General features: G+C 38.5%; 1 protein-coding gene across 5 annotated transcripts in view; it reads right to left on the bottom strand.

The window, feature by feature from the left end:
- The window catches only part of LOC131571971 (disks large homolog 2), a 620,230-nt gene that overhangs the window by 69,729 nt on the left and 528,855 nt on the right, over positions 1-21,646 (bottom strand). For all 5 annotated transcript variants that reach the window (XM_058824787.1, XM_058824783.1, XM_058824784.1 and 2 more), the window contains one exon: positions 21,162-21,276. In XM_058824787.1, coding sequence (XP_058680770.1) covers positions 21,162-21,276 — 115 coding nt within the window. The remainder of the gene's footprint in view (positions 1-21,161; positions 21,277-21,646) is intronic.

Below are 21,646 nucleotides of genomic sequence, written 5' to 3'. Positions count from 1 at the left end.
AACAGACTACACAGACTAAGCCTCCTCAGCTTTAAAAGAGATGAGCAAGAAAAAGGAAAAAGAAAATTAATGAAATTACATGTGTCAAGAAAGAAGGAATGGGAACTCTTGTTCCCAAGAAATGGAGGCAAGTGTAACTTAGCCATGAACAGATGATATACAGCATGCAATTCACAAGTAGGTGTTGTGGACTCTGAAAACTTAAAATAGGTCTAAAAAAATCTTCTAAGGAAGAGACAAATCCATCAAGAGCTATTTTAATAGTTGCAGATGATCTGCCATCAGATGCTGTCTGAAGCACAACAATAGTTGGGAAGGACCTTTGGGGTCCACCTGAGTGTGGTGATCATGTTTGCTTTCATACATCCATCACCCTACAGCACCAGGGCTTGTGTTTGAGCTGTAGACCTCCAATCAGCTGCTTTTTGGCTTGTGACAACCTGCATGAAAGACAACTTCTATGTTTATATCCTGCCTTATTTGTTGAATCCAGCTTAGGAATTCAAGCTGAAACCCCATTTGTACAAATGTGATATGGCTGCCCATAGGCAGCCAAGATCCACTCCTAGGGACAGTAATTTTCTTCAGGCTATGCAAGTCATTGTCAATATATCTGTTTCTTCACCTAGTTGTTCCTTCAGAGAAAGCTTAGAGATAGGAGAAATGCTAATTGAGAGGTAGATACAACTATTTTTATGTTATTATCAAAACACTTCTTTCATAATATGTCCTTCCCTTTTTCTTTCCTCTGATGTTTAGATTTAAAGGCATGGGTTTTTTATCTGAAAGTCTTGGCACAGTTATTAAGAATTTTAAATCAAATCAGTTTAAATAATTTTATTGAATATTATTTTGAGTAATCTTTTGGATTTCCACTATCAAGTAGTGTTTCAGGATTAGCTACCTCATCTAGGTGAAGATGTCCCTGCTCATTGCAGGGCGATTGAACTGGATGACCTTTAAAGGTCCCTTCCAACCCAAGCTCTTCTATGGTCCCATGATTACACTGAATAAAAGGATTGAAAACACATCCCCGATTTAAGAGCACTGAATACTCCTAAAAACACAAATGTTATGGAATAATTCAGTGTTTCAAAGCAAAACTAAATTTTGCTTGTTTGTTACAGAATTTTACTGGCACAAGGCTTAGAGCCTACAATATTAAAACAGCCTGCATAAATATGGCTCAGTTTACAAGATTGTGGATGTATGCATATCTTGCTAACCCACCACAGAAATATTAGGATTTTAACCAAATTGTTAAATACATCTAATGTCCTCATACAGTACCTTATTTCTTTTTGCAGTTAATCCAAGTATCCCTCATTTTTAGAGAAATTCTCACAGCACAAAACTAGGTCCCTTTGCCTTTGGGTAAAGATATAAACAGAAGAGAAATTTCCCAAAAACTGTTTTGTGAACCTTATGAAAAAGGTTTCTTTTCTAGGGAAAAGAAAGCTTTATAATTGGATGCTAATAAATGCTGCAGCAACAACATCTAAAGAAATGTTCTAAGGAATATTTTCCTCTGCTTACACTTCATTATAAACTAAATAAGAGAAACATCATCATAATGTTCATGTGAAAAAATGACTTGGAGAAAAAAATGCCTTGTATGCCCTAAAGATATCTTTGTTCTTGTCTCTCTAGAAATGATTGACAGGGTGAAAAATGAAGTAATTAACTTCTAGCTGACAGAAAACAGAAACATGGGTCTGTAATGATGGCGCCCGTGAGTGGCACAGTGTCCTACTTATCTGCATTTTAAAGCAACAGCTGCTGGATCTTTTGCAATGTCTGCAGAATTTTAAAGAGAAGCAAAATTAGAAACAACAGTACATCTTTACTATAAATGTCACAAAACCGATCCTCACAAGACAGAGATGGAACAGAATGTGTTGGACATATGTGAAATAATTATATTGGAGGGAAAAAACCAGCTCTTATAACTCTTGACATCTCTGTAAAATTACCCTGACGTTTCTGAATCAACATAACACATGTATGGTTTCACTGTCTACCAAATTTCCGCTAGACCGAGACAGTTGTCTTGAGGATCCTCTTGAATCGGGACACTTTGTAAAAATAAGTTAATTATGAAAGGGTGCAGATGCCTCATTGCTAGACTGCATTTGCACAGCTAGACATATCTGCACCAGACAGGGCTCAGTATGGACAATCAGTTTGCAACCTCAGTGTCCATGGTTAGTGCCCTCTTGCACATACCAAGCGCAAAGTTCAGCACCGGGTTTTGAGCCCCTCACACCTTTGGCCCTGAGGAATGATCAGGTAATTACTGTGGTGTTCCTCTTCTGAAAAGTGGCTGAAGTAATGGAAGCAGAAGGTTGTAGCCTTACAAACCACGTTGTACAGCATGATAGCAGAGTAGTGCTGCTAATGTCCTAAACAGGTGGGATGAGGGTGTATAGGCATCTCCTAGAGTAAAAGTCTGTGAGATGGTGTTACACAGAGGGATCCAGTCAAAAGGGATTTAGCCTCTAAGGAAACCAGTTAGTTTGCTCCAAAAGAGGGGTTGGGAGTAAGCAAGCAGTGCAGTGTGAGCAATCAAGGCTCTGGGTACAAAGTGGTGTGCAAGATTATCTGGCTTCCACAGTCATACCCAAAGAATTGTGCCATGGAAACATATTTTTAGAAACAAGATCATTTTGTGACGAAAAGCCATATCTAACATATCATATTGCAGCAGGTGGAAATCCTCTTTTAGAGTGAAATGAACTAATTCACATGACTGTGGCTCACAAATTGGCTATGATATTTTCTATGCTAACCATTGATATTATCTTTAAAATGGCCTCCTAGTTTAAGGGCTTCTTAAAAAGAAAATGCCAGTTCCAGCAATGTGAAATTCCAGGCTGGCATATGATTTATTTTAGCTATAGCTATGGCTAGGATTACAATTGCTTTGGACTTACTTGATGGATGCTATTCAGAAAGCTTCATATGATCCTGAAAATTAGGACCATATCTAATCTCACCTCTTTCATAGCCATCATGGTCACTTGGAGTACAGTAAGGCAATAGGTATTGAATACAGTCTATGATAAAACTTACTGGACACTGATAGGTTACTCAAAGCTGAAAGTAAGATTCAGACTGATCATTTTTATGCCTAGAATGAACATGATGGATTTTAAGCACCACAGCCTACTGCAAAATTCAGCATTTCTACTCCCTTCAGTGGACCAGGTATTTTATACTACATTTAATCTCACAAATTCATGAGAAGCTGGATGTCTCTTTCTCTCACTTAAACACTTAATGGAATTCACATTAAGGCAGGGAAACATCCGGACTGCATTTAACCCTATATTTAAATCTTACTGTAATTTACACACACCTAACATATACAAAAGTGAATGCAAAAAGACTCAACAGGAGAGATCATTCCCATTCAACACAGACATGGTATTTACCTTTTTCTAGTAGTGTAGTGGTTAGACACTTACTTGAACATGAGAAATTCAATATTTTGCTACACAATTGACTGAGGAAGTGGGAGATATAAATGCAGTTTCCTTAGCACACTGATGGGATACAAATCTAGAACTTTCTCATCTCCATAAGTTGTCTTAAACACCAGAGCACAGTGACTGAGGGGTCAGGATGGTGAAAGTCTGGGAGAAAGAATTTGGTGGTGACCCCTAGGCTGGAGTCTGAGGAATGCAGTGGTGATTGAGCTGTCCTGACTGTCATCAGTGATTCTGGACTGGCTTTGACTGAAACAGCAATTAGAAAGGGAAAAGGGATATGCTCTTGCCTTGTTTTGCTAAATGTGAGGAACATCACCATCACCACCATTTCTTCCTCTTACATTTTAAACAACACTGCTGCTCAATGAAGTGCCTATCCTCATTTGTGGAACTTTGGTCTCAAATTCTTGAAGAGTTGGCACCTAATACAGAGACTAAAGCCAGGCTTTCAGCTAGAGTGAGAGCTCAGAGATATTCCAGCATTTAGTTTTTTACATAAACTCAGTCTAGGGCAGGATGTTTGAACTCAGCCCATCCCTAAGGTGTTGCTGTGCTCTGTAAGGGAGCTCCATTAGGAATGCATTTGGCCAAAGTCCCTGCTTAGCACAGCAAACCTGAATTCCTTACTCAACACTTGCATTTACTGTACACAGAATTTATGTAACTAAGTTAGGTGCCTTGGATCACCCTCTGTGGACCGTTATGAGATGCTGGGCTCTTGTAGCTTGTAAAATGGCTTGGAATTTGAATCAGTTCTACAGGTAATATCCGAGTCAGTTCTGCTCCTCTGCATCCTCACCCTGATGGTTGCCTCTTCCTACAGCCACCTTGGAAAATGCTGTCAGCATTTTAGCAAAGTCAGTTCCAGTTTCTCCCCCCATCAATCAACAACAATGTTTTTATACATACTGCCAAATTCTCTACTTGGACCAAGAATTCTCCTTGAGTGACACTGAAAACTATTCAGAATGGAAAGTGGTGGTTCAAGGTTTGACCTGCTCTGTATTGACTTGAGGGAGAACAAGAATGTGCTATGTTGCTGAATGGCAACATCAATTCCCTAAACACTAAGCAGTGAGATCAATGAAAATAAATCAATACTTCACTTAAAAATGGTGTCATGGAAAGAAGTCTCTTACTCTTTCCCTTAAGAGATAAAAAAGAGGTAAATAACAGCATTTGCTGCACAAGTAACACAATAAACCAAATACTGGGAAAGTCCTAAAAAATGCATTACCCTCTTCACAGACTGTCACCAAATGGGATTATCTCAAAGCTCACTTATTTTGCTCCCTGTCATTAAGAGCAGCAGCTCATCCCTGAGTTTTACAAAACAAAACCTAGAGGTTTACAAATAAAATGAGATTACCAAATAAAATGAGATTATCTCCTGCCCACAGAGCATAAGGGCAGGGATGAGGATTTAAAATAAGGTAGGAGTGATTTGACAGCATTGACAAGATTTATTATTAAAAACGTCTGGGAGAGCCAGAAAAAATCAGAACATTAAAACATGGCAACTATCACACTACCATGCTTTGCTGCAATTTAAGAATTTCATTTCTAGTTAAGGTGAATCTGGAAGAAACAGCATTATTTATACATTGTATTAGCTGTAGAAAGTATGTTTTCAAGCAGTTAAAATTAATCTGTTTCCTCATCCCACTTAATTATTTCTTGAGGGGTGAATTGTTGGAGAAGAGAGACCAGAAGCAGAAGACATTCATGATGGTTTAATTATGCTTTAACTGATGTCTTATGAAATTTGAAGAACTGGCCAGATCACTGAATAGATGAAAAATTATTGTGATGCTTTTGTTATATCAAAATGAGTTGTGATGTTATTCAACTTGGCAGAATTCTTGTAACACTAAAATCCATCATTGATAAAAGTGCATTATTTTAAAATTTAAATTTATTTGCATATTGATGCAACAACCCGAATAAAGTAATCTTTTAGGGAAATGTAACCCCATTCTCTCTGAAATGCAGACAGGACTGAATCCAAATTAATCTAGAAAAATTAATTTGAAATACACAAGTAGACTTGAAGAGTGGAAATGTGTATCAAGGGATGGACTATTGTTTCAAAATTCTCCTCTAGGGAACAAGTACTGAGCAGTGGCAACTCACTAATTTGCTTCTCACTCACCCCCTCCCAAATAATATATGTCTGTGACTACAATCGCAACAAACATCCTCTAGGTTTGGGAATTTCAGCCTGTCCCCTAGACAGCCAAAGTCCAGTACCCTTCACTCTGAGTTGCAGACAGACACAAAAGCATGGCTGTGAAGGGTTGAAAGATGTGAAATGTAACCACTGTAGCTGTGCCACTGAAGAAATAAAGAGTTGAAAAGTGTGACTGATGAGGTCTTAGACAAAGGATTAACGAGCAAGGTGCCTGTAGTCCCTCAAAGGACTAATGGAAATTTACCCAAGGTACCTTCAGTATACTGTGGAGATGCATGTGGAGACCTGGAACCATCCACATACAATATTAAAGAGATGAATAGAGCAAGAACAGAACAGAGGGATGTTAATAATTTCAGCTTATATGTATATTTCATGTATGTTAACCAATTAGAGCATAAAAAAGGCATGATGGAAACTATCTTGCAGAAGAGGGAAATGGTGGAATCACTGTCCCTGGAACAGCTTAACAAGTGTCTAGGTGCGGTGCTCAGGGACATGGTTTAGTGGTGAACCTGGTAGTGCTGGTTTCATGGTTGGACAGAATGATCTCAGAGGTCTTTTCCAACCTTACTGATTCAATGGATAGAGAACAGATAAAACAGGAGTAAAGGAAAGATGCAACTTGAACTTCTAAAAAACTCTGATCTGCTGGGCAGATGCTGCTGTGTGATGCTTGATCACTGGCACAACATGTTGTTTGCAAAAATGCAGCACACGGGGTGGATACAGGGACAGCTACACAGGAGGAATTTACAAACATTGCCCAAGCATGTAAGGGTTAGCTGTGGGAAAGCCAATGCTCAAAGCACCCTGATCTAGTGGGAGGGGTCCCTGCCCATGGTGGGGGCATTGGAACCAAATGATCTTTAAGGTCCCTTTCAACCCAAATCATGCTATGATTCTATTTGATTACTGTAATTTTAAACTAGAAATGCAGCTTAATGGAGTTAAACTGTAAATGCTCTCCCTCCAAAAAAGCATGGTATAATTTGATAGGCCTTCAGGAAGCGTAAAGAAAAGCCCCCTCCTACAGAGCATGATTGCTCAGCAACCCAAAACCATAAACATCTAATTTTTTATTCTAACAAAGCAAATTTCCCCTTAATCATCCATTAGAGAAGGCTATGTTAGGCAAAATATTGGCAGAGGAAACTTTAGCCTTGCTGGTAGATGACTGCTTTTATCAGTCATCAGTGAAAAATGCTGAGATATCAGAAGATTAATTCTAAAGTCAGCTAATCATCTTGAATAAAGTTTCAATTATTCTTGTAATTGGGTTTTTAGATTATTATTTAGATATTTAGATTATTAGATTATTATTTAGACTTTCTTAATCTAAATAAGATTCTTAATCTTATTTAGATTAAGAAAAAAAAATTCTTAGAAATACAGAATCTTTAAGACTCAGCCTACCATGACTATTTAAAAATATTTATATTTTCATACAAGCACTTTTCCAGATCTAATTACACTAAATGACTTCTGTTGCTACTTCGTTCTTCCACGAACAGTCTGCATAGCTGATTTTTAAAAATTTCCTTTAGCCCATGTAGTCTTATTACCACAGCTAAAGCACAACATGGAAAACATATCCAGTGTTTCACTCTGAGTGAATGTTTTAAATGTTGCAAAGTTGCTGGTATAAAGATCACTCAGAGAAAATCTTACTGAAGTATTTGACCTAAATGTAAGCAGGTCTACTTTCTATCAGTACTCTAAGAGAACATAAATTTTGTTTTCCTGAACCTCACTTGTGGATGTAGTCTTTTTAGTATGTAATAGACACAATTAAAAGAAATTTTCCCTTTCTGCTGACTGAAAAGACTAAGTCCTTGACTTAGAAAGCTACAGCTCTGCAGAGAGGTAACAGCACTGAAAACACCAGATTTATTTCTTTTGTTCTGTCTCTAAGCAGAAATGGACAGAAGGCCAGGTAAATGTAATGCTTTCAAAGGAATTGATTAGTCATGTGTTTTAAATGAGAACTTTCTCATGAATTTTTGTTCCAGGATCTTAATAATAGGTATGAAGTCAGAGGGGGAGAGAGACTGGATCATCCTTTTCTTAAACCTTTTGGGGTTTTCTTGTTTATGACACATCATAAGTACAACCAGATCCTCAGACATATTGTCCTGAAACTGAAGAATTAGACATATTCTTATGATCCCATTAAAAAAACTTCCATTTGGGCTGCAATATAAAAAAGAAAAACAACTTCTTTTCACACATTGAATTCAGAAATTTCAGATAAAATTTGATGTCAGATTCTTCAGAGTTTCGTGACTTAAGTAGTCTGAGATGACTTATTCAACATCTGTTTATCTCCAATAACTGCAATTGGGTGTCCTACAATGAACAAACAGCTCATTGCAGTGCTCCAGCATCACCCAGTATCTCTCTAACCATATAGCTGTATATCTTTAGTCCTAAATCAAGGCAGAATCTGAGCTGCTCAGTTCCAGAATGATACCACTTATCTTCCTGGAGAAAGAACTCAGGATGGAAAATTCTTTGTGTGCTTTTAACAGGCAAAGATCTTCTAAGCAGTAAATTGGAGTAAAATTCTTGCTAGCACTAACATTTTTGTCTGAGCTACTGCAGTTTGTGACTCCTCAGTTCACTCCATGTTAGCACCAGTTATACTGAATGCAGGTGGGGTTTACTGATTTTGTAGAGGACATAATTATTACAGAATGCTTAATAAATAAATTTAGAGAATTTCCAATATTCCATACACTTATCTATCTGCTATTTTAAAAGACAACAAAATTCCCTTGCAAATTGAGGTCCCCAGTTGCTCTGGAGTATATTTAGAACTCAAGGCAAGTAGAAAAATGAATGCAAATTTTGTGAAATATGCTGGGGTAGGTAGTGCACTTTCATAGATGGAAGACCAAAAGTACAACTGCAGCAGCTTAATATTTTATAAAATTTCCTAAAAAAGCAGCACTGAAATCTCAATATAATTGAAGTGTGCTTTCCTAAAAACTCAAATTCCAACTAACAAAGTAGGGATTTTCCTTTCCTCATCTTAATGCAAATTAGGAGCTTCTGAAGAAAGGAAATTATAGCAAGTAAGAAGTTTAGGGAAAGGAAACTTTAATCCTTCTGCACACTGTCCACATTAGAAGGGAATATATTCTTATGTCTGTCCAAACCTGATGTCTTTAAGATGGCAATGCAGAGAATTAAAACTAAAGTAGCTGAAAATCCATCTACCATATAGGACTTTCATACTCTGATGAAAGGAAAATAACCCCATTTTCTACAGGCTAAATTCAGCCATGATCCTTGCATTACACTAGACAATTTTCAACTTATTAATTCAGACAATTTGCCTATTCTTTCATACTTTCAAAGACAAAAACATCCTGTCTGTTGGTTATTTCTTTTACAATTTTTTCTCCAGACTTCTTGCAGCCAAAGCTGTTGCAATCCTCATTAAAGTCACAATTATCTGTTGAATTTTATCCAAAATTTTCAATTGTTTTTGATATTCTTGAAGGAAACCTACAGGTAAGTATTTCTAAATGAATGACTATCTGCTGGTGGTGTCTGCAGACTGACAAAGGCAGATAAATGGATCACTGAGGACATTTAAAAGAAAACCCTGTATTTCTAATCATGTTCTGTTTAACCATATTCTGAATTTTAGCATTGAGCTATAATACAAATTAAACTACAATCCTGAAATTATCAATTAAAAGAAGATTATTTCATTAACACAGTAGCTATAATATAAGGTCATCTGTCTTGGCATGTGTGAAAGGACAACTTATCATTCAGATATTGAAAGAAATTATCAGGTGTTTGATGAATGAGGTCAGATTTACAGGAAAGAAAGTTATTTATCACTAAACTCACTCAGTTCCCTATCTGTTTTGCATGGGAGTTAATAATCTGCGGTTACAGAATCTGCAGGAGGAGATGTGGTGAGCTGTGGACTGCAAATTGAGCCATCAACTTCTAGCAGTAACCACTAGATTTGGCCAGATAGTAAGCCCAACACAGAAATTGATAGGAAGTGTCCCATGGTCCACTGCTATTAATTAATATTTTGCTTTTCTTATTGTTCTAATTAATTATTAAAGTATAGGTAGATGAAGAGATTGTCAGAGACTTACAAAGAAAATTTATGCCCAGTTCAGTTTTGCTGAAAGATCTGCTGAAGTTCACAAGGCTTTCAAGATGAATCCACATGTAAATATCAATGATTAAAGAGGAATCTGATTTTTACTCTTGGAACATCTCATGATTCTGGCTTGAAACCAGAATAAAGACTGATGACCCTAACTGCAGTCTAGTTAGGGTTAACTTTAGCAGACTGAAACCTGTGTAAATCAGATCTGAAGAAGCACCATGCACTGGAGTCATGCTGTAATTCATAACTCTAGTAGAGGCTTGAGGAACCTAGTTCTGACCTTGATAATGTTCCTGTAGCTCCTCCTCTCTGTAAAGATGACCAGGTATGAAATTAGGACCTGACACCAGTGCCATAAACAATATAATTTAATTTGCTATTAAATTAGTAACAAATGGATGCCATAAAAACGTGTCTGTAATGTCATGTCTGGATGAAATACTGGGCTGAATAACCCTGAGAACAAATCTACTGTCCAGGACATCTCTCAGGACACAACTTCTCCTTCTAGCAGAGCCTTCTTGTCAGAATAGCTCTCCATGGATGTGGCAATGCTCTGCCAGCCAGTATAGAAAAGGAAAAATAACTTTCAGTGCTTATACTAAAAGGGCAATTGCATTTGGAATCTGCAAACCCTGTTAGAAACATTGCTTCTTCCTTGTTTCCTGCAGTGCTTCTGAAAATGGTTCTGATACTGCCTAGTCTCAATCTGTTTTCAAGATGGTTTCACAAAGATACCTATTTCCTTGTCCATAAATCTATGAAGAAACCATAGATATTTTTCAAGTCTAAGCTGTATTTTTACAAGAGTAGTTTCTGAAGTATTCTCAGGAAAATGGAACATGACAGACAAAGTCTGGCTGGCTGGATAAAGATGGGAACAGCAGAAAGGACTGAAATACAGCTTTGAATATTGAATCATCTGTAAGAGAGTGGCAAAATACTGCTTGATGGCCATTAGGCTATGCTTTCATTTTGTCATTGATCACCTATGATCCTTTTCTTTCCAAACTGTCTTGCAGTCTCTGCAGAAAGGAGTAATTACTACAGTGGGTATCTGCAGCCTCTACCTGGACTCTAAAATGTCTCAAGAACATGAAGAGGAAAAAGCCTGTCTGCAGAGATAGTGCTTTTTAAAAGAAAAAGATTACAGACCTTTCCAGCTCCCAGAGTGAAATAAATATTGATACTTTCTGGAAATGGGAAGGACAGGTATTATTAGCAGCACACTAAGGTAAGAACCATTCCAACCTGACAGAACTAAAATCTGAGTGGTTAGAAATATAAGGTTATAAAAACCCCAAAGCCTTCTATGTTGGTAAGTAACTTTTTCTGCCCTAATTTTTTTCCCAAAGCTTTCAGCTGCTGCCCTCTATGCCAGGACCCTTTTGAACAGCTAGAAAGATGATGCAGGAACAGAAATAGCAAAGTGTCTTTTTCTGTAAGCTTTCTTTTTCCAGCCTTTTCTGTAAGCAAGGGTTTGTATAGAAGGTGATATGCTGTGCTAAACAGGTGTTTTGATAATTGCATCAGCCCAATATATTGGGTGAAGGAATGTGGTTGCCTTCATGGTCAATTAAAAAGTGTAAGTAGAATCTGTGGAAAGTGGGTGAATGTTTAATTATTATAATTCCTGTTTGGCAAGGAACATCTGGCAAACTCTTCACCAGATAACTCTGACAGTCTTTATTTGCTACAGTAGTAGATTAAGCAATTAGAGTAAGGAGTTTTAAGAGAAGAATGAGCCACACATAATCAGAGTTTTCACAAGAGAGATGGAGCTGGAGAAATGGCAGAATGCAGATGTACACACACACACACACATATATATATACATATATATATAGACACACAGAGGGATATGTTAATCTCTGAAATAAATTTTTACTCCATTTGTTCTGAACATGAGGCACATTCAGGGAGGATCAAATCCTGCTTGTCAAGACTGCTATACAAGAGAGACAGACACAGGGTAAGCAGTGCAAGACCTGCTGGGGCGGGCACGCTGAGCTGGCTCCCCTTGGACACCAGCTTCAAGTATTGACCAGCATCACACAGGCCCCACTCACAGCAGAAATAGTAAAGCAGCTGCATCTAAACCAGGGTTTACTCAACAGCATGTCAATGAAGCCTGAGAGGACCTGATTAGTACTTCTTTTCCTGTTGCAAGAGTGGGGTGGCAGGGAATGACTAAATTGAGCTCCTGAGGAGTTCCTTATGAGCCCCAATTCAGGTAGGCAATTGCCCAGATTCTTTCAGGCTCACCATAGCATTATTACAGTAATTTCTCTTTCTAATGAGATGTAAAAGGGTCAGCAAAGACCACTGGTCCCACTTAGCCTCACCACTTCACTTGGCTGGGCTCCCTCCTCAGAGATGAACTTCCTTGCAGTGAAACTAAAGATCCTCCTCATTTGTGTTTATTGGGAAGAACTTTGAATGCAAATTCCTACTACCTTTTTCAGGAGTGTTATGTCCTGTTTCTGTTCTCAGCTTTGTTTCAACACAGATGATTTGGAGAGCCTATTCTATAGTGGCTTTATGACTTTTCTGTATAGGATTTCAGGTAGAAATCTTCAATAGGGCCAAGCATCTTCTTTCTCTCACACTGGCCCCTGTGCTGTGTGCAAATGCATATTTAGATTTCCAACTTTGACTGTATTTACACAAGCCTTTATTTCAATAGGCTTTTGTCTTTATGTTCATGGTCTAAGCTACTGTCTTGTACTTTTCCAGTGGAGAGCTGCACAAACTGTCGGTGTCCTATTATAGCTGTTGACATGGAAACATCATAAGCAACTATTTGTTGGATAAGACTGCTATTTCACAGGGAACAGACACAGCTTAAATGCATGTTTTGCTGATTCACTTTCAGCCATTTTAAGCCACAGACAGTTTATCTTCACTTTCACATCCCCCTCCCCTTCACTGATGGATCATGTTCAGAGTTTCTGCTTAGAAATGAGGCTGAAACTGTGTCTATCTTGCTTATAAAAATTTCAAACATCCTATTCCCACATGGGGCCAAGATCTTCAACCTCATCATCTTCTGGGTTGGATATTATTCTAGCTGACACTTTCTACTCTCTGAAGCAGAAAGCAGGCAGTCCCTCTAGGGAACGGAAAAGCAAAATATATGTGCAATGAAAAGCTATTAAGGCATCTCCTAAGAAAAGGAAAAGGTGTGTTGCTTCTATAAATCAGACATCCTGTCAAGCACATTACTTGTTCTGGGCTATTATTTTAATAACTTATGAAACAGAACAGAATGGAAAATGGCCACAACTGTGTACTACTTATGCCTAGTGAAGTTGCTAATAGAAAAGCTGTTTCACACCAGGCATTAATAATGCTGCACTGAGGACATGATTGCCTGCCTCACCCAATTATTTATAATACAACAAGTTTTGAAAATACAAAGATAAGATCACTTAGGCAAGAATGGCTTTGATATTCTGCAAGCTGCTTTATATTCTGTTTTCTGTTCTAAACTTTAGGCAGGATGTGTAATCTCAGATTTCTGGAGGCTGTGCTTGTTTCACACAAGGCTCAGTCCTTCCAGGCGCTCAGTACTGGGTACCATAGCTCATAAATTTGAACACAAAGCAGTCAATGACTTGCAAAGTGACAATCACATAGGAACAAATCTACTTTTTCCCCATTTTGACCCAGCTGGAGAAACACCCATTGATAAAATGCTTGCTGGGCTGTTGGTTCATGCTGCAGCTAATGATGCATCCACATCCCTGGGAGGGATGGGCTGAACTCATTCCACACCCGCTACCCAAGAGCAGCAGATAAGATAAACATGAAGATGTGAAGGAAAGAGCTGGTGTCAGATGCAGAGACGAGACTGTTTGACTGATGTGTTTACATGTTCAGTTTTCACTCTCCATTAACTGCTTAGTCTTTGTCTGTGAAATGTTATGAAGAATTGCAAACAAACATCATTTTTCCTTAACTGTTCATTAGTATTAACATTGCAAAAAAGTAGCAGATGAGTAAGAAATGCAGTAACTGTTAGGAAAAACTGTAATAGCTTATGAGGTGGCTAATAGTTTCAACTGACTATACAGCAAATATATTGATTTTCACAGTCCTAGGGTATTGGTGAGACATATTGTTGTATTTACAGCATTACATTTTAGGGTGTTTTTTTAGCACTGGATTGCCCTTGAACTATAAACCTGAAGGCTTTTGAATTGAGAGTAGTCCGGGATTAATAATCCTCACAAGCATCTTTCAGCTGAGAGTGGCACCAGCATTATGAGTCTTAGGACACTTTAGTTAAGGGCCCGTGAAAATTTCACAGAAATAATATAAAGAAGTGTGAAATTCTCACAGTTCCCACTGACAGTGAGAGGCTACTTTAAAAAAAATACCAACAAAATGGTTTCTCTCCAGATATTCTCTGTTCTTCAATTTTCGGTTGAAATTTTCAATTTCTCATTTGCTCTGTTCTTGGCAGCAGAACGATGAACCTGGTAATTTTTGCAAATGCTTCCAAGCATATAAACAGGTTGAATTTTGTGAGAAGATATTAGATTTGCTCTTCCAAAGACAAGAGTTGTTTCATCTTCCTTTTTCATTTTACAGATAATCACAGGTTCTGCAAGCCAGATGGTTTTGCTCTAAACATGAAATTCAATGCAATAAATAAAAACTACTGGATTTACTTCCCACTGTATTAGGTGGTTCTTGTATTCCAGCATATCCCTCATCCTCCTCAATTCCTCAGTGTTTCTGATAATTAACGAAGACCTGGGTGAACAGTTCCTCAGTGATAAGGTTCAGCTCTTGAATGTCTCCCTAGAGAAAAGGTCTCTAAAGCCTGCACAGTGACCCTCCTTGCTTTGAAAAATAAAGATTTACACTCTTTCCTTGGTTCTGAATCTGAGCAGCTCTCACTGAAGCCAGGGAGAATATTTGTGCCAGAAGGATGTATAAAAGATTCTTATTTTCAGAGAAAGAACCATTAAAAAGTAGTAATTGAATACTCAGAAACTCTTACTTAACCAGAACATGTGAAATGAGTGACATTCCAACAATTCCAGTCTGAAAAGGAACTTCAAGTCCAATAAGCCATTTCATTAATTTAGTTTTTGTGTGTACCTATCTGGCCATTTTCAAACTTATCTGCATTATGCCATTTATGACATATTTTCTGAATGCATGTTTCCATTCTGTGCTACAACTGGGACCATTCAATTGCCCAGGAATCTGAGGTAAGTGAAAAAATTGTACAAAAATTCCATTTTCCTCCACTTACTGTTCAGTAAAGGGAATTCTAATAGTTCTATCATGCCATTAAAGTACAGGCATGGCTATGTAAGCTATTTCCTCATTAAAACAAAAAAATAATGTCTAGGTGCCAAGCTCACTCACATTTGCTCTCCAGAAATCTGTATTTGAGTGACTTTCAGTGCTGCAAAACTGGAAAGAAACTGCAGTTTGGATGCTCCCAGATGCTGGAGTCATAAACTCATCCAGCTTGATGACCATGTACTGAGCGTATACGGACCCTCAATAGTGCTAACTAAAGTGACAAATGAATTCAGAAGGAATCCTGGGTAATAAGAATATGGGCAAAAAACCAGCCCAATTAAACAAGACTGTTGGTGTTTCCAACCTATGTTGCAGAAGAATGCACAGACAACAGTCAGAGGCTTGATGTTATGGCCCGTAGATCTGCATATGAGCACACACGTGTGTTTGTGAGAGAGCAAAAAGAAGGATTTTGAGTGTGCATGGGATTCAGGTCACACAACATGAAGTGTCTCTAATATTGATGTTTACATCTCAGCTAATCACCTGAGGCTCTTCCACTCAACTGTGAGAAAGAGACATTTTTAGGGCATGATTCGCCTGAGCAATTTTAGATGTCTCCTTCTGGATGACATGAATTGTACTCTGAAAGTGCCAAGTGCACTCCACTGACTCAAGAGAGATACTAGGCAACTTGCTTAAGTGCAGATTTTTGCAATGTGTATGCAGATATAGCATGTAATTAACACTAAAGTACCTATTTGGATTTTCTTTTTTTATATATATATACATACTTCTCGCAAAAAAGTATTCTCTCTCCTCCTTGTAATGAGTATTTAATCATGGCCATTTCATACTTCTCTCTGGTTTCCTCAGTACCTCCTTCTGAAAACACCGGTGCAATTATCTCTTCATTATATTTCTGCTTCCAGACCTACATACCAGAGCCATACATCACCCAGTCTGATCTTATCATGTGTTCAGGTTTCACTACCAGGATATCTCCAAGAATTGCATTTCTCAGGTGGATTTCAGACTGCAGTGCAGCCAGCTGTGCAGATTCACAGGAGAATTCTGCCCATGCAGCCTTGACCACTTGCCTGAGGGGGTTCACTGCCTCAAAGAAGACAGGGAGACTGAAGGTGGTTGTAACAGACATTGCATGGAACAAGTGCTGGATATCAGACTCAATCTTCACAAACTGCCTCAAAAGAATTTCAACTGTAGCTCTGAAAACTTCAAAACTGAGAATTTCTCTGATCTGTTGAAAATCAAAGTCTCACTAGAGGAAGATGTCCCTGCCCATGTCAGGGGTTTGAAAACAGATGATCTTTAAAGTGTCTTCTAACCCAGACCATCTGAGATTCTATGATATGGCAACATGCTAATCTCTAAGTTCAAGAAATTTGTGTAAAGGTGTCCAGTGCCTAATGGAGAATCCATTGTGCTGACAAATGAGAGTAAACCACCCAAAGTACTCAGGTATGACTTCCCTTCTGCTAAGTTGTGATGGCAAATCTCCAGATTCTTCCTCATGGCTCAATAAGAAATGAACCAGAACACACACATTTTTGACAGATAATACTACAAGTTTGTATGGCCCATATCTTTCACAGCTTTGAAATGCTTAGCAATAATTCCAGTTAGAAGAAGACAAAAATGTAGTGGACTAAGAGGCATCTCTTTGCACCATGCACATTTTTTATAAATAGTGCAACATGGACTGGAAATAAAAAGGTTGATCGAAAGCATCCTCATCTTATTGGGAAGAGCCTTGGGCTCACTTCCCACTGCAGTGCTTTTCCATGCACAGTGGAGAGGCAGCTGCAGAACCACTTCTTCCTACATTGCAGCTGGATCCAGTCCTGTCCCAGCCCTGATTTCCATCCCCACCTTTACAGCCAACTGTACCATTCACTTTGTACTGATATATATAAAAGTAGTGCAGAAGCTGAAAGAGCTGCATTTCAGTAAACTCAACCCTTCATAGTTGGCAATAAGGAGCCCTGATGAGTTGAAATCAGGTTTGGTCACTGACAGGACTGAACAGACTTTAAACAGAGAGAGTGAAAGGGCTGGGGAGTGAGAAGCTTTAGAGTTATTTCTGCAGTGGTACACCTCCACGGCGCCTGCTTGTGGCTTTAGACAACTGGAATTTTTAAATACAAACATTATTTCAGAGGTTGTCTGGTTTGAATAAAGCTTAAATGGTGACAGTTTATGCTAAGTGTATCTCACTAATTTTCATCTGTAAATCAAAACCAGACACTAAGACGGCAGTTTTGGTTGCCAGATATTTCCCTGAAAACCTTTTCTTTGCATGTGCCGTAGCAATTACTGAGGCATCCACTCTTATCCTCAGAAATCTAACACAAGTACTTTAAGCTCAGGAATAATCTAGTAAAACAACAGGAAAATTGCTTAAGCTATGCTTCCTCCAAAGTTTGGAAGTTACTGTTTCAGTGACTCCAATTCACCAAACTTTTTAAAGAACTGTACTTCTCCAATGGTTAACTCTTCAAAAGGCTGTCACGTTCCACAGCCTCTGAGTTAAATAACATGATCTGGCATTTCCTAGGAGTAGCAACAGTAACCATATGTAACCTAGAAATTTGACTACTGATATGGACCAGGAAAGACAAAGCAAAGCATGTATTTATATCAAGACAAAGAAATATATACTCTTAGAAGAACAGATTTTAAAACCTTGAGCTAAAAAGACAAAAAGAAAGACATGAATTTGCATAAGACCCTGCTATACATGTATATAGCACAATGTTTAGCTGGTGATGGGTTTGTTTATTCTCCTGGTTGATCATGAGCTGATGACTGAATTCCAATGACATAAAAAAAGATAATAGCAGATTTTTTTTTAGCCTATCATTGCAGTTAGTGAATTCAATTTAAATTCTTTCACTTTCACCACCAAACAAAGCATGAATAATAACATTTTCTATGTTTCCTATCCATACTCCCACTTTCTGCATTTTTTTCTGTATTTCTTTTCCTCAATAGATCTAGTGACAAAGAGGTTGTGAGCTCCCAAAAGGACTAGAAATATTTCCTGCTGCTCCATTCTCCCCTGGAGACTCATATTTTGCCTTTAGGGTTGTGGAGTCTCTGATGACATCCCAAACAGAAATACAGGGCCTGTGATAAAAAAGCAACAGGCAGTAATGAAAAAAAAAGAATCCAGGAAATTCATGGGAAATAATCAGAGAGACAGACAGAAAAAAAGAAAGAGAAAAAAAAATCTGAAATACCACAGTATGCAGAGATAAAAGATCGTGTCAAAGAGCTACACAATTTCTCTGAACAAGTAATTCTTGATTTCCTTCCTGTGTTGTTTATACTCCTGAAGTGAGACTTTTAAATACTTTTAGCCACCTGCTTGTGGTCCTACATTCAACCCTTTAACTCTATATTACATTTTGTCTCACTTAACTGAATATAGCTTCTTTCACATATCTCAGTGCTATGCTTTTATAGTAGGAGCTGGATGGGGAAATCACAGACTGTAAGGTAAAGAAGAAATCCCTGCATCCAATAAACCCCACATCCATTGGCATAACTGTAGCTTTACTTTTTCTCACCGTCTTTTGTTGGCTTTTCTCTGAGTAGGTAATGACACTTATTTTCAACTATTACAACCTATCTGGATCTCAATTTGTTTCTTTGTGTTGCCTAGAATATAGCGATTTGCTTCAGTTAAGCTTTCTGGTTAAAAAACAGCCATGCTTGCCATACTCAGTGAAGGACAGCAAAATTACTACATCCCAAAGAAAGGAAAACAGCAAACTTGAATCATAAACTTGGCATTACAGCTAGAGATTTACAACAACATATGGTCATTTGCCTCTAGCTCCCTTGCACATGCTGACTAAAATAATCCATTGAAACAGAAATGTCCTGAATTGTAAGAATAGAAACCAAATGCTAGATTCTAGCTTTTTACATGGGCCCTGCCTGTAATGAGTATCCATAATGAGAAAATTTTCATCACTGAAAACAAGTACATTTCTGAGCCCACATTTATTTTTCCTGAGTGCCTAACATAGACACAAACAACCTTTGTAATTAGCGCATGTGAATTGAACTGACAGTGACAGGCACAAGGCTGCAGGTGCTACTGCACCACAAACACGTTTTGGTAATATGTGAGATACAGAGCCTCTCTAGCATGCTGCTCAGACATGGACACAGCCAATTGTGTGGGTTTGAGAGGAAAGAGTAAACACTAACAGAAGTGACTGAGGCTTTTGTGGCTTTCTGCTTCAGAGGTTTGGGGCATTTGTTGGAACGACTGTGGAATAAAAGAACAGGTTTTGCATTTGTGGTTTGGGAAGTGCCATTTAGATAAGAAGCTAAGACATCAAAGGCTCCTGCAGCGAAGTACCAGGGCATGGCAGCTTAGTGAGACAGATCACAGCCAGAATTCATGAACTAGCAGAAAACCAGGCTCATCAGTGCACACGGAGCAATACTGTACAGAAGAGCTAGGCTAGTCCAGATGCAGCACAGATATCTCAGCTTGGCTCAGAGCACAAGTTAATAAGCCTCAGTTCTCAGCAGAGCTTCCCAGGCCAATGCTCACACAGGGGGGATCAAGCTTTGCTGCTGTTCAAACTGCAGTGAGGTGTTCAGGATCCTGGCATTAGCCCTTTATCTGTGCACCTCAATTAACTTGAATTTGCTGGCTTGGGCTTCTCACACCATTACTCCCCCTATATTTGGGTTCCTGGCTTATCTCAAGAAAGGAGGCTTGGATCTATCCATCCTTACACACACAATTATACCTTTTCATAAAATGCAAATTCAGGGAGCTGACCAAAGATCTTGACAACAAAGTCACTCTGGTCTGGAAAAAAACCTGCTTCAGGTCAGGGAAAGTTAGAGATGCCTTGAAAACTTCAACACTTCTAATCTGACCTTGCCCAAGAGCAACATCACTCGTAAGAGTGATCCATCTCCCTTCAGTCATTGCTCTTTCTGACAGCAGTACCAATTAGTGCTTCATGTGGTTGTTGCCCATTAGAACAAGACCCTTCATGCTAACATTAAAGTTTTCCCTTCCTTCTCTGCCACCTTACTCCTTCACGCTGAGAGCATAATGACAAAATGTAGAATTTAGCCTTAATTGGATCTCTGCAATGTTATCACCTGAATTAGCTCCCCTGTGAATAATTATCACTGCCTAGAGGCTGACAAATTGCTTCCCTCTACTTCATGATTGTCAGGAATTTCAAATTATATGCTGAGCATGGGGAGGATAGAGGGGACAAAGGGGAGAATGAAAATGAAAGCCTAGAGAAGCATAATTATTAAGATTATTAAAATACTTGACAGATTGCCACAGTCTCCACGAGTCCCAAAAGGGAAGAGAGACAGCAAGAATTCTGCTGGGGCAATTGGGCAACACCCAGTCTGGCAACAGACTCGTACAGGCAAGGTGAAACTATAACCACTGCTCCCAATAAGTGACAAAGGTAATTCCTTTGTTATTCACCACCCATTAAAGCTATGGATAGCAGCTTGTTTACCATCTCATCTGCACATTTGGTCTTGCTATGCAGATGGCAAATTTTTTGCAGCATAGACTGATAGAAGGGTAAATGTATGTGAGGAGATAGTAGCAGACTGCCGTGCATTTACAGTAGCATATAAGAGATTGTGTTCTGCAAGGAAAAGGTTTTGGCAAAAAGCTGCTCTTCCTGAGAACACTCATTCCACATCTGGTCAAGACCTCACACAGAAACACATTCTGTCATTACTCCACAGTATCCATCTCAGATATTGACTAAGAAATGAACTAAGAAATGTTCATCACATAAACCCAAATCACTATAAAGGTGTAATGCTCTTTGCACATTACTTGAAATGGTCAAATAGGGCAAATAGGGCTTTTATCCAATTTTCTCATTAATGATGCTGCGCTTGTAAGATGGATGTATTTCTCAATTTATTTCAAAGCAGTTCCTCAGACTTTCCCACCATACCAAACCAACAACACAAGTCAGACACAGGCAAGGCAGCTGCTGACATATTCCCAGAGACGGTTCTTCCTGCTTACCTGACATACAGTGACCTCTTCTGATTAGTCCTCAGGGAGCCAGACCCAGAACTCATACTGTGATTCATCATCTGCTCACGCAGGTCATGGATTTTTGCCTCAAATCGAGCGTACTCTAAGGAGATAAGAAAACCCAAGAGAACAAGGATATTTTAGTTTTCTTGACCTACATAATCATTAGGGCTGCTAAATGCAAATTAACATTGAATTAATGAGTGTCAGGCATGTCTTGAAAATGGAGGTCTAAAAGAACCTTGAATTAATGTACTATCTTAGGTAAATATATGCCCTTTTTATTGTGGTACCTGAACATTTCAGCACTGGCTAGGTGAGGAATCATATACCCAGACCCACGGTCCTGCAGTTTCAGGAAAGGAAAGGAGGTTTAAGGTGCGTTAACAAATATCTTCCAGTCTGTGGAAAGGATGTTGAAAGCAGTTTTCCACTGTATCTTTCCTCCTTCCAAACAATGTGATACCTTGGTA

This window comes from Ammospiza caudacuta, chromosome 2 (genome assembly GCF_027887145.1).
Source record: "Ammospiza caudacuta isolate bAmmCau1 chromosome 2, bAmmCau1.pri, whole genome shotgun sequence".
Classification (NCBI taxonomy): domain Eukaryota; kingdom Metazoa; phylum Chordata; class Aves; order Passeriformes; family Passerellidae; genus Ammospiza; species Ammospiza caudacuta.
Note: the sequence above shows the minus strand (reverse complement) of the source record. Positions and strands in the feature narration are given on the sequence as shown.